The 21956-nt window shown below is 45.7% G+C and overlaps 1 protein-coding gene across 1 annotated transcript in view; it reads right to left on the bottom strand.

Moving 5' to 3' along the window:
* Positions 1-1814: 1814 nt before the first annotated feature.
* Positions 1815-21956, bottom strand: part of Actn2 (actinin alpha 2) — a 67062-nt gene continuing 46920 nt past the window's right edge. The window contains exons 12-21 of the mRNA XM_041630839.1: positions 19671-19821; positions 14281-14389; positions 12551-12691; positions 10755-10937; positions 9475-9609; positions 8419-8598; positions 7269-7415; positions 5086-5151; positions 3541-3699; positions 1815-2049 (exon numbers count right to left, since the gene is read on the bottom strand). Coding sequence (XP_041486773.1) covers positions 1891-2049; positions 3541-3699; positions 5086-5151; positions 7269-7415; positions 8419-8598; positions 9475-9609; positions 10755-10937; positions 12551-12691; positions 14281-14389; positions 19671-19821 — 1430 coding nt within the window. The 3' untranslated portion in view covers positions 1815-1890. The remainder of the gene's footprint in view (positions 2050-3540; positions 3700-5085; positions 5152-7268; positions 7416-8418; positions 8599-9474; positions 9610-10754; positions 10938-12550; positions 12692-14280; positions 14390-19670; positions 19822-21956) is intronic.

Here is a 21956-nt window from a genome sequence, read left to right as displayed (position 1 = left end):
GAGACAGGGTTTCTCTGTGGCTTTGGAGCCTGTCCTGGAACTAGCTCTGTAGACCAGGCTGGTCTCGAACTCACAGAGATCCGCCTGCCTCTGCCTCCCGAGTGCTGGGATTAAAGGCGTGCGCCACCATCGCCCGGCTAATAAAATAATTTTTAAAATTTAATGAACCTGACTGTGACCCACTGTAATCCTAGTACTTTGGAGACAGAGGCAGGAGGATTAGGAGTTCGAGGTTGACTTGGGCTACATGAGACTCTCAAAAAACAGTGAAAAGGTTTTGTTTTAATTATTAAAATGGGGCCATATCGACCTCTATCTATAACCTCTCTTTATCTGGGAAGCTGAGGCAAGAAGACCGCCCATCTGAAGCCAGCCTGGGCTACAGAGAAACACTGTCTCGAGAAAAAAAATTGCTTTTTAATACTAAAGATCTTCTGAGCAATCTGTTTCTCCCACTGGCAGCCCATCTCACAATGCTTAATTCCACTGACAGCATGACAGAATCACTTACATTTAAGTCCAGTTGATCGATGGATAATAAAAAAAAAATGCTAGAATCCCAAACATGTCCTCCCAAGGATAACCACACAAACATAAAAGGCATGAAGATTCACCGTAAACATCAACCCTTCACCAGACCTTTGGCGTACCAATGTGGGGTTGCTTCCCGTCACGAATCCTGGAGGTTTTGGTTTTCCCACTTTCACTCACGTCTGTGCCTAGATCACCCCGTTTTCATAGTATTCAAGTGGTCAGGGGCTGGAGAGATGGCTCAGTGGTTAAGAGTACTGACTCCTCTTCCAGAGGACCCGGGTTCAATTCCCAGCACCCACATGGCAGCTCATAACTGTCAGAAGATCCAGTTCCAGGGGATCTGACACCTTCACACCAATGCACATAAAAATAAAGTTAAATAAACCATAAAAAAAAACTATAGAAAACTCAAGTGGTCACTTAATCAAAGAAACAAACCCACCTGCCCTTTCATTTCATTTAACCAAAAATTCAGAGAGAAACACACAGGTAAAGTACCACTACATCACACGGTACTGAAACTGCTTGCGCCTGGCGTAGGCTGGGAAGAACGAGCTGCAAGAAGTATGTTGTGGGTATTTGTACACTGTGTGAAGATGTATTGCTGCGATTTGTTTAATAAAGAGCTGAGCACCCGATTGCTAGGCAGGAGGTAAAAGTGGGCCTTGCAGGCAGAGAGCGGGAAGAGTAGATCACTGAGGTGCAGGGGAGACGCTATGAGATATGGAGGGAGTCAGACATACAGAATGAAAGAAAGGTAAAAAGCGAAGGTAAAATGTAGATGAATAGAAGAGGGTTAACTTAAGTTATAAGAGCTAGTTAGAAACAAGCCTAAGCTATAGGCTGAGTTTCATAATTAATAAGTCTCCATGTCATTACTAGTGAGCTGGCTGGCAGGACAGAGAAAAACTCAATACAGAGAACCATCCGAGTATGTACATGTGCATGCGTGTGGTTCTCTCTTCCGGGGGTCAAACTCAGATTGTTAAGACTTTGCTGAGCCATCTTTTTTTTTTTTTTTTTTAATGTAGATTCTGAGGCTCAGACTCAGGTTTTGTGCTTACATGGCAAGTATGTTATAAACCAACCTTTCTTCTTAGTCCCTCCCTCGCTCCAATCTCTCTTTTGTTGTTGTTGAGACGGGGTCTTACTATGTATCCCTGACAGGCCTGAAACTCACTAGGTAGACCAGGCCTGTGCCTCTGCCTCCCAAGGGCCGGGGATAAAGGTGTGCGCCACCACCTCCAGTTCACCACACCTCTTAATAAAATTTGTCCAGGTTTCCAGGAAACAACCTATACTCCAGCCTTTATTGCATTCTGATAGGGCCAGGGATTACAGAAACAGCATCCCAGGTCACAGGTCACTTTCCCCATAGAGGGCAGAGGAGAAGGCAGTGTAATCCAAGGCCCCAGGAACACTGCCTGGGCCCGAGTACGGGGGCATTCTCTTGATGCAGTACTGGGCCTGATCTGGGGGCAGTTCTCGGCGAAGCTCCTCTGCCAAGATGTAGGGCTGGAAAAAACACACAAGGGATGCGAGTTAAACGCAGAGAACAGTAGAGTCTAAACCATCTTAATATTTACACATTTCTTATGTTGCAGGGCTTACAGGTAGAGTGTCACTAGCCTCGGTATCAGGTATAAACAAAAGCTGTTGTGTATAGGGGGAGTCTACAAGTGCTCAGCAGAAGTTCAGTATGCCTCTTAGAAACACGGAGAATTATCCCCAATAGTTCTCAAGCTGGGCCAAACGTGAGTGATAAACATTGTAACCTAAACTTCCCACCTCACGGGTGGAGTTGGTTTACATCACACACTGAGTGAGCATGGGAGTACGTCATATGACGTCACATAACTGGTGTTTTTAGAAAACAGAGACCCTCTCGTGCTGTTTATTAAAAATATGGAAATATGTTGCTGCTAGGAAAGAATAAACTTCCCTCAGAGAAAAAGTAAGATTGCTCTCAGCCTTAGCGCCATCTTCCTTGGAAGTCTGCGCCATGAGAGCAAAGTTAAGGAAGAAGCGGATGCGCAGGCTGAAGAGCCAGAGAAGAAAGACGAGGCAGAGGTCCAGGTAAACCTGCTTGCCCACCCACGAAGGCTGAAGGAGCAGACGTAAGGGATGCTGAAGGCCAGGACTCGGGAACAAGTTGTTGGACAGTGTGCTGCTGTCGGTACAAATCTCAGGGGGCCTGGAACCTCACCATCTGCTCCAGAGACCACCTGAGAGACTTGACTGCCTCCATGTCAACCAAAACAGTGCCGCTGGCCCTCTGCCCTGGACCTGTGGCATTCTGGACTGGTTCTGTTCTTACTTGTGGCCAAGATGAGTTACAATAAACCATCTTTCTCACTGTCTCAGTTGAAAAATACAAAAAATAATAAGTAAAAAGTAAGATTGACATCTGGGGACAGAGGTCTTAAAAGCATATACATAGGGGAGTTCCCCTTTGAGAAGCCCCCATCCACCCATGTTCTGGGACGAACTTTACTCTTTCCTCGAATTTCTTACTATAAACCCCTGATTAATTCATATTAGAAATGTCCAGCTGATGAATTGGCTCTGCAGGTAAAGGCTGGTAAAGCCTGGAGAACACTGCTTGTCCCTGGAACCCATGTAAAGGCAGAAGGAGAGAAATATCACACACACACACACACACACACACACGCACACACAAACGCGCGCACAAATAGACAAATCATTTTTTTTAAAAGTCTGGATATAGCATTAGGTATCTGTCTATAATCATGGCACTCCTATGGTAAGATGGGAGGTGGAGGCAGGAGAATCCCTGAGAACTTGCAGCAAGCTAGCCTTCCTTGCATATAAAGCAGTGAACGGAAGAGACCATATCTCAAACAGGGAGACGGCAAGGCTGACATCCAAGGTTGCCTTCTGACCTCCACACATGCCAAGCCTGTGTTTAAGTGTACTTGCTGACCCTCAGATACCCAAAGATAATTTTAGAAGTTTTAAAACAAAAGAAAGTCTATCCAAGCGGACCTTGTCGGAAGCCAGGATCCGGAAGGAGGCAATGACCTGCTCTGCCGTGTCGGTGTCTGCAGTCTCTCTAGTCATGAAGTCAATGAAGGACTGGAAGGTGACAGTGCCTTGTCCGTTGGGATCAACCAGGGTCATAATTCGGGCAAATTCAGCTTCGCCCTGAGACAAGGTGACATAGAGACAGTAAGTGCTTCAGGGTTTGGAAACTTAAGGGAGCCTCCACATGGTTCTCCTCACTCTGGAAACAGCTTCCCTGGTGGGAGGCTTAGGTTCATCTCCATCTGTTTTAAAAGAAGCTGTAGCATCAAGCCAGAAGCTCCTGCATGTCACAAGTCCATCTATTCTGTAGCCCGTGTCGTCCTTATGAACCACATTATATAATTAGGAAGATTAACTCATCCAGAGTTGCAAAGTGGAATTACTAAGTAAGATGGTGCTTGTTCCTTAGTTTAAATTACCAGAGGAATCAAAGGAGGCCATGTTTAAAGCACTCATTAAACCTGGGAGTATCGGAGCATCATACTAGCATTCGGCTAGTATGTCCCCAGCACTGAAAAAAACCCTTTCAAAACAGTGCTTTATATATAAGCAGGGTGCATACCTGTAATTCTGCTATTTAGGAAGTTGAGGCAGAAGAATGGCAAGTTTGAGGCCAGCCTGGAATACACAGTAAATTCCAAGCTATCATCATCTGGGCTACAAAACAAGATGCCCCAAGTGCTGGGACTACAGGCAAGTCACCCACCTGGTTTTCTGGCTTCTTTTAAAAATTTATATATTGAATTTATTCTTGCAGTGATGGGACTCTAACCCCCAGGTTAGAGGCAGAGACGAGAGGATCTCAGCAAGTGCAAGGCCAGCCTGGACTGTCTAACAAGATACTGTTTCAAAATCGATAAATATGTAACTCCTCAAAGGGTGTATTTAATTACCCTTTGAGGAGTTACACATTTATCGATATTGCTACAGCTCAAGGTAAGCATGGTTTTCTTACCTGATGTATTACTATAATTCTCTATCTATCTATCTATCTATCTATCTCTCTCTCCAAAGACCTACCTCACTGTTTAGCTCTAGCTGCCCTGAACTCTCAGTGTATAGCAAGCTGATCTGGAATGCAAAGAGCTCTGCCTGCCTTTGCCCCACAAGAGCTGGGATTAAAGGTTTACAACATCATGCCCAGCCCCTAGAATCTATCTTCTATCTTTTAAAATATTAAAGGAAAACACACTGCAAAACTCAGGCCACTGCACACTTTAAGTGGTTTTAGTGAAGTGTGTAAATTATATTAATAAAACTTTTAGAAATGACCAGGAAATCCCACATCCTTGATGCTTTCACCATAAGGAAACCTTGCTGATACTGAATGAAAATGAATTTTTAACTCTGTAGCTTTATTTTTATACAGTGACAGGCAGATCTTCAAAAGGCATTGCCCTGTGATATGAAAATAAACCAATTCAATAAGTTATTACATCATTTATTTCCCACAGTCTAGGCTTGATACGGTATCAGACCTCAGCTGGATTTCTGCTTGTGTCTTACCAAGTCGTAGCCCATGGAAATCAGGCAGGCTCTGAAATCCTCGTGATCCATCAGGCCGTTCTTCCTCTGCGCAAATGCAAAGAACAGAGAAAGGGCAGTTAAGAATGAGATGAACATCTCTGCCTGACCCAGCACCCAGTGAGCAAGATGGTAGGGAAAGGGTGATCTGCAGCCCAGCCAAGACCAGAGGTCATCTCTGACTTTCAGGAGGGCAAAGCCACCAGTACAAGAACTTTATAAAATAGCCTGTTTAGTAGGGAAGAGGAGACTAGGCTGTAACTCGGTGGAAGTTATGTGCCTGCCCTAATATACATGAGGCCCCAGGCTTGATCCTCAGTGCTGCAAGATAAATTAAGGAAAAGGAGGCAGGTGCTAGAAAGGCTAAAAATGAAGAGAACCCACATTAAAGGCAGCAAAAGGAGTCAGTTAGGAGCTCACCACTGCCACCTACTGATAACAGCACATACTGCAAACATTTCTAGAGCTGAAATTGGAAACTTATGGCTCAACCAGTCTTGGGACCTAGTATCCAGATACAGTACTGGGAATGGAACCCAGGGTTGTGTAGTGGTCTCATCTGTGTGGCAAGCCCAACAGTACAGTGGTCTCAGGTCTGTATAAGCAGGGCAGCTGACGTTGGGTTGGATGCAAAGTGTTGCTTTGAACATGTCTCAGGGCTGTGAGGGGGATAGCTAACATTGGTAACTGGTTGATTTTGTGCACCAAAATTGGGAATAGCCAATTTGGAAAGCTAATGGTAGAAGTCCCGTGTTCAGTGAATGGAACCTGTGTTGGCTCTCAGGCCTGCGGGGCTAGCCCTCTCCAATGTCAGCCACTCTGCATCCCTGTGCGCTGCCTTACTGCTCCTCTGTCTGCTTCCCCTGGTGCCCTGCTCTGGCTCTTACCCTTGCTCTTCCTCTCAGAGGGTCACTTGCTGGAGAAGATCATTATGCGCAGACTCCCTGGCTTTGTTCCAGGATGGCCTCCCACTGCTGGGATAGGAGGATTGTCTTTCCTGTGACAGCAATCTTCTCTTGCCCTCAGAGTTTGGAATGACTATGTCACTTGTCTCTCCTCTCGCACACAGCCTTCAAATCTTGTCCTTAAGCACTGGAGACTTTGGCTCCATTTCAGACCTTCACTTCAACACACACACACACACACACACACACACACACACACACATACACAACTCCCAACTGGTATCTTGATGACCCAGAAACACAGCTCTGGTCATACCATACTGTGCTCTATGGCATTCAGCAACTGAGCTGTCCACTGGAGGGCACTCTCCATCCATACCCTCCACGGCCCTGCCATCCCATTTGACTGTTTTCTCTCTTTCTCTTTTCTTTTATTATTTCTAGAGACAGGTCTTACTATGTAGCCTTGGCTGCCCTGGAACTTACTATGTAGACCAGGCTAGCCTGGAACTCACAGAGATCATCCTGCCTCTGCTCCCTCATGTTGAGATTCAAGGTGTCCCATCTTGCTGTCTAGTGAGACCATGAAGTAATCTAAACACCTGATCTCTTGCCCAAACACACCCCAAGACAACTTTGTTTCTTTGTTTCCAATATTTAAGCTTTGTTGTATCTTTTTTGTGGTTTTTTCTTTTTTTGTTTTTCAAGACAAGATTTCTCTGTGTAACAGCCCTAGCTGCCCTGTAACAAACTCTGCTGGCCTTGAACTCACAGAGTCAGCCTGCAGCTGCCTCCAGGAGTGCTTGGATTAAAGGCGTGTGCCATCACCGGGCGCCATCACCAGGCATCTTTTTTTTTTCTTTCTCTCAAGCTGAGGACTAAACCCAGGGCCTTTTACCACTGAGCTAAATCCTCTAACCCCAGGAAATAAAGCAAAAGCTTTGATGGATTGTCAGTTGGCCATGGCATCAGGAGTTACTACTGCTTATTTGATAGCTACTTCCCTTAGGATCACTCGGTTTCCTTCTGAACTTTTTGGAGTAGCAAGACTTGAAGGTACTAGCCAGGCACAATGGAACACTCCTGCCATCATCTTAGTACTTGGGAAGGGGAGGAAGGAACACCAGGAGTTCAAGGTCATCTTCTGCCAGTAGGGAGCTCAAAGCCAGCCTGGGATCCTGAGACTTCAAGGACTCAAAGTGCCAGTGTGCACGCTATTGCAGCTGTAAGTGCCTAACAAACAACTAGAGAGAGCGGTACCCTGTCGAAGTGGTTGAAGGAAGCTCTGAACTCGTTCATCTGCTCCTGGGTGATGCCCTTCGCATCTCTTGTCAGGATCTGGGTCTCCACCTCGTTGATGGTTCTGGCGATGGTCGTTAGCAGCAACTCCCATCCAACGCGGATATGCTACCAAGGAGAAGAATCAACAGTCAGCTAGGTCTGCGAGGTTCTAGTGCTTCACTGTCACAAGAGGAGGGGGACTCAACTAAGCAGGAAGTAAGCATAGTTTGGTATACATTTTCTAAACTGATTTTATAAATTATTATTATTATTATTAGTGTGATGAGAGTGCATGTACAGAGATCATAGGGAAAATCTGGAGTCAACTCCCTTCTTCTACCTTCACGTGGGTTCCTGGGACTCAGCTCAGATGGGCAGGCTTTATAGCAAGTGCCTTTGCCTGCTGTGCCATCGCACTAGCCTGGCTTCCCGATACTTAAAATATTTATTTATTTATGTTACATATATTTGGAACTAGGGGTTAAAGCTAGACCCTTGCATATACTAGGCAAGTGTTCTACAACTAAACTACATCTCCAGCCCACATTTTGCAGATTAAATATTCAACATGTGGTCTATTTGTTATTAAAGACATCTTCTCACTTACCAAATAGCTGGATGGGTGCTGGGTTATACCCAATGACTCCCAGGGAAGATCAAACTGAGCCAGACTGGCAGAAATGGGGACAATCTTGACTTTATATGATAATTTTTAAAATAACTAATAAAAATGGGCATGGTGGCACATGCCTGTAATCATAGCATGTAGGAGGTGGAGGTAGGAGGATCAGAAGTTTGAGCTAATTCTCAGTTACACAGTCAAATCCAGGAGCGTTTGGAGTATATGTCTCAACAACAACAACAACACCCTAACTAAAAAACAATGGGAAGAAATGAGGACAACTTAAGTTCTGGTAACCTCTCCATCACTGTGGCAATAATAATAAGGTTGACAATTAACTACTGTTCGGTGCTTTTCTATACACTGTAAGTAGGAAGACTTAAGTATCTCTAGTGTTCACAGGTATAGACTTTACCAGAAACAGAGGGGGAGCTGTGTATGGGGAAACAAGCTGAGAGGGTGTCAAGGTTGGTGGCAAAGAGCAGGCTGCCTGGCTGCCCTGCCTACCTCCATGGTGTAGTTCGTGTGCTTGTTGTCGAAGACCAGGGCCTCCTGGATGAGCTGGTGGTCGCCTTCCAGCTTGTCAATGTTGTTCTTGTAGTTGATGATGTTGTGCTCGTACTGCTTCAGCTGGTTCATCTGGTCCTCCAGGGCCCCTGTGATCTGGATGGAGCTCCGAGCAATCTCCTATGTGTGGGGTATGGGGGGACACTCTTAGTGGGGGAGCCGAGGGCACAGAGAGACAGAGAGTGGGCCTCTGGCTTTGTGCCAGGGGCCATATTCACATCAGGCAGCCCAAGGCACTGGATGTTCCCAGACAGACAGCTCTGGTCTCATAGGAGTGAGCACAGGTTGAGCTCATCATCAGATATTAGGACACTAGGGTTTGGAGAGGGAGGAGAGGCTCATAAGGTGGAGTTCATGTCTGTCTAGAGAATGGGGAAAGAAAATCAACCACCACAATTCAAACAGGAGTAAGGAAAGTCCTTCCGGCACTCTTGAAGGGCAGAGACATGTCTTGAACACAGCTATTCTGCTCTGGTGTTAGGGGCACTAGGACTGACAGACATTGGCAGAGCTGCCAGACAGGTATCAGATGACTGGGCAGAATTTCTTATCTTAGGTGTTTCTACCTCTAAAAGTTTCTACAGCAAGTGCCTTCACAATTTAACTCATCCCAAAGGGGGACAGGAAATGTCCCCTAGCTATTGTTAAAAAGTTATAAAATGAAGCCTTCCAATGCCATTGTTCCTTGGATATTCTAAAACCACAAATTATGTGTGACTATTCACCTGCCCTCTTTAGGGATGGATGGTTTAAAAATCTAGCTTCTGGTGAGACCAAACCTGAGAAAGAGCTTTGTCATTGATGAGAGACGGCAGCGGGAAAGATCCCTCTTTGAGTGTGCCTTCCCTTCACTCTAACCTCTCCAACAGTCCTTGGCATGGAGAGACAAAGGTCACGAAGAACGTGGGGCAGACAGAAAGCCAGGCAAGGATGTGCTGTTCTGAGGCTCAGTACCAATTCCAGGCTCCGGAAGTCCCCAGGAAGGGGGCTACCTACCTCCATCTTGTTCTGGATCCAGGGCCCAATGGCATTGGCTTGGGCAGCAAACTGGCGCCGCAGACGCTCATTGGCATGCTGGCGAGCCAACTCCTCCTGTAGGGACTGATCCCGGACGGGCACCAGCTGTTTCACCTGTCAGAGCCCAGGACAGCAGGATGAGAGGCCAGCTCGGGTCTCATAGGAGTGAGCACAGGATGAGCTCATCATCACATATTAGGACACTGGGGTGTGGAGAGGGAGGAGAGGCTCAGGGGGCAGAGGGGAAAGGGAGTTCCTGCTCAAGGGATTAGTTCTGACTGCTGCCTGTGACCCTAAGGCACTACTGAAAGAACAGTTTAGTCAAGAGTATTTCAGAGTCTAAGGACATCAGGAGTCCTCTCCCTGAAGCATCCTGCCTATGGGTGGGGGGGGATCATGTACAGGATCACCAACTTGAATGTGGTGATGCGACATCTTAATCTTCACTCTCCCAGATGGAAAGTTAGCATTTCCTTTATCTGTGAATGTGGGCATCAGATGCACACAGGAGATGGTGACTGTCACAACAGTGCAGGTGTGTGTGCAAGTGAGTGTGTGGTCATGCATGTGTTCCATGCACACACATGCTACAGCACACATGTGCAAGTCAGAAGACAACTTTGTGGAGTTGCTTCTCTCCTATTTAAGTGGGTTCGGGGATTGGGTCCCCAGGCTTGCACACCAAGTGCCTTCACCCACTGAGCCATCTCAGGCCAGGGTTTTAAAACATTTCCCTGACAGTATTAATACCATAGCCAACATTTACTTTGCCAAAATTTATATTTTCTTTAAGGAAAATAACTTCTACTTTCTTTCCCCACAAATCACAGAAGTTGCTAAACAGCAGGACAATTTAACTCATCTATAAAACCTGGAAGGAAAGAAAGCCTAAGGGTGACGCTGAATTAGGTCTTCCTTCCTCCCCCAGCCCTTTCTCACCACGTAGCCAGTCTATGGCCAACTGTCAGCTAATCCTTCCCATCCCATGCCCATCCATGGCTGCTCATCTTGTCCCTCCCTTACCCCCACCCAGCCCCAGCCTCATCTGCACACCTCAGCTTCACCCCATACCCAGCCCCAGCCTCACCCCACTCCCAGCCCCAGCCTCACTCCCCCAACATGCAGTCCACAGCCTCACCCGCACACCCAGCCTCACCCCACCCCAGCCTCACCTCACCCCCAGCACACAGTCCATAGCCTCACCCCACATCCAGCCCCAGCCTCGCCCCACCCCCAGCACACAGTCCACAGCCACCCACCTTCTCCCACTTGTTGCGCAGCTCGTCCATGGTGACAGTGCTGTAGGGGTTGCTGGAGCTTATCCGGATGTTGTAGCTCTGGATCACCTTCTCCACCTCATTCTGGATGGCCAGGATGGACTGCCGTTCCCCATCAGCCTCAGGCAGGGTAGCCTTGAACTGCTCATGTGCAGTGATGAGACTCTATGCCAGGGAACAGCGCAGAGAGTGAATCTGACCGGAGTGTCAACTGTATATTTATTTATTTTTAGACAAGGTCTCAAGTAGCCAGGCTGGCTTTGACTTGCTATGAAGTCACAAATGACCCCGAACTCCTGATTTTTCTTCTGCACTGACAGTTGGGATTACAGGCATGCACACCACACCCAGACTTTTAGTGTGAACTTTGTATGTGTGTTCAGATGTACGTACATGTATGTAGAGGTCAGCGGTCCCGCTTGCTTTTCTAGCCATGGACTCTCATTGGCCTGGCGGCTCTCTGATTAGACTACTCAGGCTGGCCAGCTAGTCCCAGCCTGTCTCTACTTTCCCAGTACTGGATGACAAGCATGTGCTATCAACTCCAATTTGTTGTTTTTTTAAAATTTAGATTCTAGGGATTGAACTCACGACTGTGTGCCCACAAGGCAACACTTTACTGACCAAAGCCAGCCCTCATGACATACCAGTTTTATTGAAAATAGAATTACAGATGTATGTTTTCTTTGTATTCTATTAGATCTCAAATTAGCCATAAATGGGTTATGAAGAAACTGGGTCCTGGGTACTTGACAGTAGCTGTTCCTCCTAACACCAAAGCCAGCGATATTATTTATAGACTTAATTAAATGCTCTGGAGAAATATAAAAGGAAGGCACTTTAATTGGTAGCAAGCAGAGGTTTTGTTTTGGAGATTCTTTTGTATGTGCGTGTATGTGGTGTGCTCACGTGGCTACACGCATGTTGTGTGTACTTGGGAACCAGAGGTCAATATCAAGTGTCTTCCTCAATCTAGAATCTTATTGTTTTCCTTTTTTTTTTTTTTTGATTTTTTTGAGATAGGGTTTCTCCGTAGCTTTTGGTTCCTGTCCTGGAACTAGCTCTTGTAGACCAGGCTGGCCTCGAACTCACAGAGATCCGCCTGCCTCTGCCTCCCGAGTGCTGGGATTAAAGGCGTGCGCCACCACCGCCCGGCTGTTTTCCTTTTTTTTTGTCTGTCTGTTTCTTGTTTTTGTTGTTGTTGTTCTGTTTTGTTTTTTGAGACAGGGTTTCTCTGTGTAGCCGTGACTGTCTTGGTACTAGCTCTGTAGAGCAGGCTGGCCTCCAACTCAGAGATCTGCCTGCTTCTGCCTCCCGAGTGCTGGGATTAAAGAGCCACCTCTTGGCTTTTATTTTCTCTTTTTACAGATTTATTTTGTGTGTGTATGTGTGTGTTTGTGTGTGTGTGTGTGCATGTGCGGTATAAAGGTGGGTTCATACATGGCATAGAATGTATGTGGGAGTCAGTTCTCTCCTTCCATCATGTGGATTCTGATGATAGTACTCAGATTGTCAGGACCTGGGTGGGGGTGACTACTAAGCCATCTTCCCAGCCCAGAACCTAGGTGCTATATACACATTAAAGCACATACATACACACATACATGTGACATGAAAATGGAAGAGAGACTATTTGAGAAAAGGAAGGAGACGAGCAGAAGTGGGGTTAGGAGACGGTAATGTAGAATAAAGACTCAGGTACAGGAAATACTTGAACAGAACACATTATACAACAAACATGCATTAGTTGAAAGAGTACTGAGCTTGAGTCCCCTCACCTGGATCTCCTCAATGCTGTGGACAATAAACATGTCCTGCAGGTCCTCCATGGCGCCCTCCATCCAGTTGTTGAAGGGTGCAGCTCTCTTGGCAAACTCCAGGTGCAACTGGTCAATTGTTTCTAGCAATTTCTCAGTTCTCTGAAGATTAAATAGAAGCGAGAGTTATCAAGGATTAAATACATTTTTTAAAGCCCTAAGTGTGCAAACACATGTAAATAAATACGTATCCAGTTCAATCAAGTGTGTCCTGCTATGTGTCCTCGCTGCTGCTGGAATGATGGTGATCCCTCCCTGTCTCTGAGGGTCTCCTCTGATTGTTTAGTTTTGGTTTTGGGTCAGAACCTACAGCCTTGGCGCTGCTGGGTAAACACTCCACCACCAAGTTTATTCTCTGGGGGCCTTTGGAGTTAAAGAAAAATTTAATACCGTCCAGAGCAGCCTCACATTTAAAGAATCTGAAGTGCTCCTCTTGAAAATTCACAGATATACAACTTCTGTTAGCTAAATCCGTGATTGATTGATGATTGAAAGTCTCATGTATCCCTGGCTTGTCTAAACTTTTTTCTTTCTTTTGCCTTTTTGTTTTCTTGAGACATGATCTCATTTTGTAGCTCTGGCTGTCCTGGAACTCACTATATAGACCAGGCTGGCCTTGACCTCACAGAGATCTGCCAGTCTCTGCCTCCCAAGTACTGGCATTGGAGGTGTGAGTCAGTAAGCCCAGCTTTGCCTTGAACTTTCTATACAGCTTAAGATAACCTTGGACTTCTGGTCCTTCTACCTCCTGAGTTTTTGTTAGTCACTGATAACAGGACACAGCTTTACGGATGTCGGGAAGTGATCCTAGGCCCTTGTATGTACAAGACGAACACTTTACCAACTGAGCTACATCCCCTGGCTTATTTTCTACCATTTTCCCTTCCATATCTGTTGCCATTTTCCAGGTACACATCTCAAGATGGACCTGACAGCCTGAGTCAGTCGTTGGCACAGTTGAAGGGTTGGCTCAGTGGTGAAGAACTCATACTGCGCTGGGCGGTGGTGGGGCACACCTTTCATCCCAGCACTTGGGAGGCAGAGGCCGGTGGATCTCTGTGAGTTTGAGGCCAGCTTGGTCTACAAGAGCTAGTTCCAGGACAGCTAGGACTGTTACACAGAGAAACAAAGAAACCCTGTCTCGAAAAAGGTAAAAAACAAAAAAAACCCACAAAGAACTCACACTGCTATTCCAGAGGACCCGAGTTTAATTCCCAGCAGCCACATGACGGCTCACAACCATCTGTAACTCCAAGTCCAGGAGACGTGATGCCCTCTTCTTGTGTCCAAAGGTACCAGGCACACAAGAGGTGCAGAGGCACACAAGTGGTGCACAGGCACACAAGTTGGCAAAGTGATCATGCACAGAAATTAATTAAAAATAATGTATAAATCTTTAAAAAATTTCAAAAGAACTTTAGGAAATTTGTAGTGATTGCTACTTAACAAACAGGGCTTTGACCATATACCTCTCAAACGTTTTAAAATTGAAAAGCATGTTTTGCAGCTTGCTGACGTGGTGCATCCCAACGCAAAGCTACCAGCCTCCCTTGGTCCTCTGACACCCACTTCCCACATTCTTCTTAGGATTCCATTTCCTGGATAATGTTAGATTTTCTCCACACAAGGCCATGGATAAATACAACTAACACCACTGATTTCAGTATGGAGCCTCTAGTCAGCGTTTTCACCTCCAAGGCCTCCCTCCTCTTCTGGGTAAGCGTCCCCAGCCTGTCCCACTGGTCACAGATTTTCTGGCACCGATCATTGACATTCACAGCATCGTGATAGTCCAGTTCACTAGGAAAAGTAAGAAATAAAGATTAGCTCTCGCAGATGGTGTGAGGAAATACATACAAGCTGGAACTAAACAGGGAAGAGGTGTGTATGAGTGCGTGAGCGCGATGTGTGTGCACGAATACGTGTATGGATGGATGTACACGCAAATGTGTGCACATGCACTTGGAGACCAGAGATAAACACTGAGTATTCCTGTCAGTCACCATCTAACAACTCTCTCTTCTTCTTTTTTGAGAGCGAGTCTTCCAATGTCCAGGGTTTTGTATTATTCAGCTGGGTTGACTGGCTAGTGAGCTCTGGGCTCACCTGTATCTGTCTTCCTAGAGCTAAAATTAACACCCATTTAAAAAAAAAAGTGTGTGTGTGTGTGCGCGTGTGTGCACGTGCGAGTGTGCACACACTCACGTGAGTGCTCCTGTGGAGCACAGAAGAGGACGACTCCCTGGAGCTGGGGCTAAGGGCAGTTGTGAGCTGCCTGACATGGGTTCTGGGAACTGGCCTTGTGTCCTCTGCCACTGAGTCATCTCTCCAGTCCTTGTGTCAGGAATTTGAACATGGGTTCTGCGTGACCAAACTCGAGTCCTCGTGCTTACACCACAGCAAGCACTTCACTGAGCCATCTCCCCTTTTCTTACCCCTACACCCATGCCTTTTTACAAAAAGGCCTAATAGAAAACTGGTAGGGAGGCTGGTGAGATGCTCAAATGCTAAAGGCACCTGCCACCAAGTCTGACAACCTGAGTTTAATGCCTTGATTATCCCCTGACCTCCACTAATGTGCTACTGTAATTAATACTTGACACAGACAAGGGGATCCCTGGGGCTCCCTAGGCAGCTGGCGTAACTGAATCAGGTAAGCCCTTTGCTTATTAAGAAATTCTGTCTTATCAGAGAAAAATGTAGAGCTCAATAAAAATTAATTAAAAAAAAAGAAATTCTGTCTTTAAAAAAATGTAGATAGTGACAAGTGAAAACAACATTTGAGATTGACCCCTTCCCATCACTCTCAGGGGCCCCCCAACTCCCACCACCAACATACACACAGGCAAAACAAAAATGTAATAGAAAATGGTAGGAAATGTCAGGGCTTTGTGAACTGTCCTCGTTGGACGTATTATCACTTGGAATAAATTATTAGAATTACTAAAAACCAGTTATTTAGCAGTTTTTAAAACAGACAGCACTGTCTTCTTAATGTCTCTGGCCAGTTTTCTTTTCCCGTGTCCTCTCTGAGGTCTCCAGAGAGCATGACTTTTAAATGGAAACCACAAGGAGCCAACTCTCTGACCCAGGTCAGTCCAGAAAGCAAGCAGCAGCCACGGGGCCTGGAAGGCTGGGACATTAAAATGAGTCACAGGGAAGGAGGTGTCCGCTTGCAGGGCTCTGTGTCCTTCACTCCTCTAGAAGGGCACGCAGCTTGCTGCCTACTGAGTGACCAGTCCAGGAGGGTGCAGGGACATTACTGAGCAGAGTCTTCTAAAACTGGGCAGGATGGAGCTCTTCCATTTATGGACAAAGACTCTTTGGACTGTTAGATGCCTCCAATGTAGTAAAACAAAACAAATCATAAAGCCTGGGTGAAAGTTAACCTCATCTCAGGGATCAGTGTCTGAGTCCTGCATAAAACCCAACCACTCTGCTAAGCTAAGAAGAGAGCAAGAACTGGGGAAAACAGAGGCATTTGCAGGAGGCTTTAAAACAGCCTGAGAAGAGGCCTGCTCCCCTGAAACCGCTCCTCTGAGACTCCGGTCTGCTTCTCTGCTTATTCAGCACCGAGTTAAGGCAGTAGTTGTTCACTACTCTAAAAACTTGATTGCATATGTATTTATTTATAAATAACTGTGTATGTGTGCATACACACATGACACAGAAAGTACATGGAGGTCAGAGGTCAACTTGCAAGTGTCAGTTCTCTCCTTGTGTCATGTGGGTCCTGGGGACTGAACTCGGGTCATCGAGACTGGCCACAAGCACTGTTACCCTCTATCTCGCAGCCCACTGTTTTTTCTTCTTTCATATACTAGTTCATGTTTATTTCTTTACTGTTTGTGTTGCTGGACAGAGGAAATGCATATAATTGTTATCTGAGCGTTCTTCCAGAACATTCTGGTAGGAACAGAAGTTCTCCATCGCCTCATTAAAGGTTGCCCAGTTCTTAAGAGCAGTCACTAGCTATCTACAAAGACACACTTTTCATGTGACCAAGGCTGACTAAGATTCTTGTGTCTACTTTGGTTACAAACCAAAAACAAATCTAGTAAATGTCCCGAGCAGCTCTACAACACTGATGTAAAAGACAAAGGCAGTAGATCTTTAAAGAGTAAACATTAAGAAGACAAGTCCAGATAGATCCAGAAGTTTCTAAATATTTCAATCTGAAATGTCCCTTCAAAATGATTTCATGTTTTGAATGTTTAGTCCCTAGTTAGTTGCACGAATTTGAAGAAGGTAGAGTCTGGTGGCATAAGTGAGTCACGGAGGGTGGGCCTTAGAAGGCCATGCTCATCTCAGGTTCCCACTCTAGACGTGATGGCTAGTTTTGTGACAACTTGATGCAAGCTAGAGTAATCTAAGAGGGTGCAGAGGACAACCTCAAATGGATAAATGGTTCCATAAGACTGGCCTGTGGGCAAGCTTGTAAAGAATTTTCTTGATCAATAATTGGTGTGAAAGGGGCAGTCCCACTGTGGGTGATCATTCTGGGATACATTTAAAGAAACAAATTGAGGGCTGGAGAGGTGGTTCAGTGGTTAAGAGCACTTGTTGCTCTTATAGAGGACATGGGCCTGAATCCCAGCACCCATATGGTGGTTTTACAGCCATTCCTAACTCCAGTTCCCGGGGATTCAATGCCTTCTCCTAGTCTTTGTGGTTACCAAGCACACAGGTAGTATACATACATACACACAGACAAAACACTCAAACATAAAATAAAAGATAAATCTAATAAAAAGAAAATTAAAAAGAAAGAAAAAGAAATAAACTGAGCAAGCCAGGAGGGACAGGACAGTAAGTGGCGCTCCCCCATGGCATCTGCATCATTTCTGTCTCCAGGTTAAGACAGTTAAGTTTCTGCCCTGACTTTGCTTCATGATGGCCTATGATAACAAGACATGTGATCAGGACCTGCTTCCTTCCCAGGTTGCTTTTGGTCCTGATATTTAATCACAGCAATAGAAACCCTAAGACACTAGATCTCCTTGTTTCCTGGTCTTCTCTGTCCCGAATGACTGAAATCGTATGAAACTGAGCAAAAATAGACCCTTCCAGTTGTTTCTGTCAGGCATTTTGGCAACACAAATGAAAAAGTAACTAAGAAGTCGGGGAGATTGCTCCCAGGTAAAAACACCAGCTACGTAAGTCTGACAACCCAAGTTCAACCCCAGAACCACAAAAAAGCTAAACGGCACATCCTATAATTTCAGACCTCATATGGCATGATGGGAGGGCAAGACAGCAGAAAAACCAGAAGCCTGGAGTGCACAGTACAACATCAGTAACAAGAAAGATCCTGCTTCAGTAAGGTGGGAGGCAAAAACCAACCCCCGAAAGTCCTCTGATCTATGCGCATACACACACACACACACACACACACACACACACACACACACACGGGCATACCTATATGCACCTTCCCATTTACAGGCTGCTATTTCTAAAAATTATTATCAGCACTCAGGATGTAGAGGCAGGGGGATCTCTGAGTTCAAGGCCAGCCTGGTCTACACAGAGAGTTCCAGGACGGCCAGAACTCTATTGAGAGACCCTGACTCAAAAAGAAAGAGTGAATACTGCCAGAACTTTCTGCTAAACCACAATGGAAACACCAGTGCAGCCGCTCTGAGATTATTTCTAGGGTCTCCTTATTTTCCCTGATTCTTATACAATGGCTCCATGTACACCTGTGTTGAGAGTGAGGGCTCATGATGACTATTTTATGTACTTTTGAGAACTTCATAAAAACTCTGACTTAGGGGGCTAAGTGGTTAAGAGCATTGCCTGCTCTTCCAAAGGTCCTGAGTTCAATTCCCAGCAACCACATGGTGGCTCACAACCATCTGTAATGAGGTCTGGTGCCCTCTTCTGGCATTCAGGCATACACACAGAAAGAATATTGTATAATAAATAAATAAATAAATATTTTTTTTTTAAAAAAAAAAGCTCTGACTTATTTCTAGGATGGGCAGTAAGGGAAAGAATGTTACTAACAGTCAAATGAACACAACCTAAATTTCATGCATGGTTTCACCTCAGCCGTGTGGAGCAAACAGCACCAAAAATGGCAGGAGTAACAGCCATAATAATATAAAATTATTTCTTAAAGTTCATGGGCAACATTTAAACTGCTCCAATTACTCATGGGAGCCATTACAGTGCACTAAATAACCTGAGTCCTTTTCAAGTCCTCGCTTTATTGGTGAGTGGCTGTTAATTAGCAAAGAGCCAGCATTCAAAAAGCATTAAACCATGATGGAAGGTCCTGACAGAATGTAAGGCTAACAACGTGAAGGGTTTATATGGGTCAACCTGAGATATGGTGTGTTATGAAGCCCTACCTGTTAATTAAGGGGTTCGTGGTCCTCAAAAGTGAGGAACCAGGGAGCAACATACTGAAGTACATTTTAATTACTTTGATTTTATTGTTAAGGGATAGGCAATAAAAATTCTATTCTATTCTGAGATGGCTCAGCAGTTAAGAACATCCGTTACTCTTGCAGAGGACCTGAGTTCATTTCCCAGAACACAGAGTCTCTCAGCCATCTGGAACTCCAGTTCCAGGGGACCTGACACCCTCTTCTGCCCTCCACACACATGTACACACTCCAGGAATCACAGGCATAAAGTAGAGACAGAAACGTCTACAAAATTAGTCTCAGCACCACATCTGTCCCCACAGAACAAAACTCAGAAAAGTGAGGCAGCCTGCTTCTTTGTGGCTGAGGTAGTGACTTCTCTCTTCTCTCTGGCCTTCCTTTTTGCATGGGTCTTGCCCCCCCCCCCCCACCGCACTGTGAACCAGGCTGCTAGGCCATGGCTTCCACACTGAAACTCATTTCTTTGGAAGCAGAATAGTTTATGTGGGGTCAGGTGTGAGGAGGGTTGGGAGGACCCAAGGACCCCATCACAGCAAAGCTGGACCTGTTTTTACATTTCTAGATACCAAAATCATCATCCCTGGGGGCTCCAGTGTGACCCTGGAACTCAGCTGGGAAGAGTGCTCGCTCCCTGAAGAACCTGCCCATAGCCCACTATGGCCTTCACCCGGGGTACCAGCACACACTTGAGCTCCTGGGCAATGGCAGCGATCTGTTCCACACGGTCCTGGTGTGCAGCCAGGTCACTCTCAAAGGCCTCATGCTTCCGAAGGAGGGCCCGCACTTCCGTCAGGGTCGCTGACTCATAATCTTTCTGCAGCAGGATCTGTTCTTTGCCTGCAAAGGGGACAGCCAGAAGCATGAGGCCAGGTCGGCATACCAACTACTCTGGAGGCTGAGGCAGCAGGATCGCAAGTTCAAGGACAGCCTGGGCAACTCTGTGAGACTTTGTCTCAAAATGAAAAAGAACCAGAAGACTGCAACTCGGTAGGGCTTGCCTAGGATATGCAAAGGCCATGAATACAAGTCCCAGTATTGCCTAAATAAATGAATCAATTAATCTAAGCATGAACACTCAAAGTCACACAGCAGCTTCCCCACACAAGGATGTGCTCGGAGAATACTGAGATTTAAAGGAAGGATAGGGACCAGCCTGCAAGCACAGCCAGCCCCTTTAGGTGCTCACAGGCGAGGTCTCAGAAAGAAAGGTGTGTGGGGGGGGGAGAAGCATGCATTTTATAAAGTATATTCCATATCATTCTAAGACACAATTGTCTTCTTTCCCACCACGGCCTGCAGTTCAGTTGGAAATTATTCTCATTCATGAGCCACAAGGGGATGACTGAATAAAACCCTTGTGTTAGCTGGGCATGGTGGTACACCTCTAATCCAATCCTAGCACTCAGGAGGCAGAGTCAAGGGCACTGTGACTCCAAGCTGAGAATGAGTGACGTAGCAGAACCCTGTCTCAAACAATTGCCTGCCAGCAGGGTTTTCTTGCCCCAGGCTTTGTATTTGAAAGTTACACTCTGGGGTGAAATGTGGCCCTGTTAGCTTGTTCTGATTCTAAACATTAGAAATTTCCTTCTTGGAACCTCCACTAATTTCTCCATAAGACTTTATATGTGTGTGATTTTTATAAGATAATATATATATATATATGGATAAGTAGTCTCTACTGCAAGTTGGCCTTGATCTCAGTATTTAGCCAAGAATGACCTCAAACTTCGGATCCTTTTGCCTCTATATTCCTGGAGCTGGGATTATAGGCATGTACCAGCATGCTGAATTTATGTGCTACTGGGGATCGAACCCAGGGCTTTGTTGGTGTACGCTAAGCCAGCATCCTACCAACTGAGCCACATTTCCAGTCCTCTCTATAGTATTTCTTAAATCTAGATACTGCTATGACTGGGGATCCAGACCTACATTTACTCTCTTGCTAGTGGCCTATAATGATTTAATTCTGTAAAGCTGGAAATGGAAAGCAAACGCCCACAGTCCAGTGATGACACCACTGCAGTTAGGATGAGTTAGACACCGAGTGAAAGATTTATCATATGAACTCACGAATGTATCACAGAAGTCTTATGAGAGAAACAGTTACAGTATATTTATTCTTTGTTATTTTTAAGATTAATATTTATTTATTTATTTGGTTTGGCTTTCTTTCTTTCTTTCTTTCTTTTTTTTAAAGACAGAGTTTCTCTGTAAAGCCCTGGCTATCCTGGAACTTGTTCTGCAGAGCAGGCTGGTCTTGAACTCACAGAGTTCTGCTTGCCTCTGTTTCCCAACAGCTGGGACTAATAGCATGTGCCACCACCACCCAGCTTATTTCTATTTTTAATTATGTGTTTGGGTATGTATGTGTCTGTGTAGGTGTATGCATGTAAGCGCAGGTGCCCATGGATGCCAGGACAGGTCACTAGATCCCCTACAGCAGGAGTTACAAGGGTTATGAGCTCCCTGATGTGGGTGTTGCAAGGAAAGAGCACAGTCGTAACTGCTGAACCCTCTCTCCGAACCCCTAGTTGTTGTGTGGTCCAGGCTGAGCTGGGACTCTTGAGGCTCCTCCTGACTCAGCCTCCTAAGTGTTGGAATTATATCAATACACACCACCAAGCCCAGCAAAACTCAGATTTTTTACATTGATTTATTTATATGTAAATTATATGCGTGTGTTTGTTCATGGAGGGATGCACATACATGCCACAGTGCAGACTATAGGTGCTGGCGATACATGTCACAGTGTGGACTATGGATGCTGGTGTATACATGCCACAGTGTGGACTGTGGATGCTGGAGTATACATGCCACAGTGTGGACTATGGGTGCTGGCGATACATGTCACAGTGTGGACTATGGGTGCTGGCGTATACATGCCACAGTGTGGACTATAGGTGCTGGCGATACATGCCACAGTGTGGACTATGGATGCTGGTGTATACACGCCACAGTGTGGACTATGGATG

This window comes from Microtus oregoni, unplaced genomic scaffold (genome assembly GCF_018167655.1).
Source record: "Microtus oregoni isolate MIOR12 unplaced genomic scaffold, Mior012 000035F_ref0000213, whole genome shotgun sequence".
NCBI lineage: Eukaryota > Metazoa > Chordata > Mammalia > Rodentia > Cricetidae > Microtus > Microtus oregoni.
The sequence above is the reverse complement of the archived record's forward strand: the minus strand, read 5'-3'. Positions and strand labels throughout refer to the sequence as shown.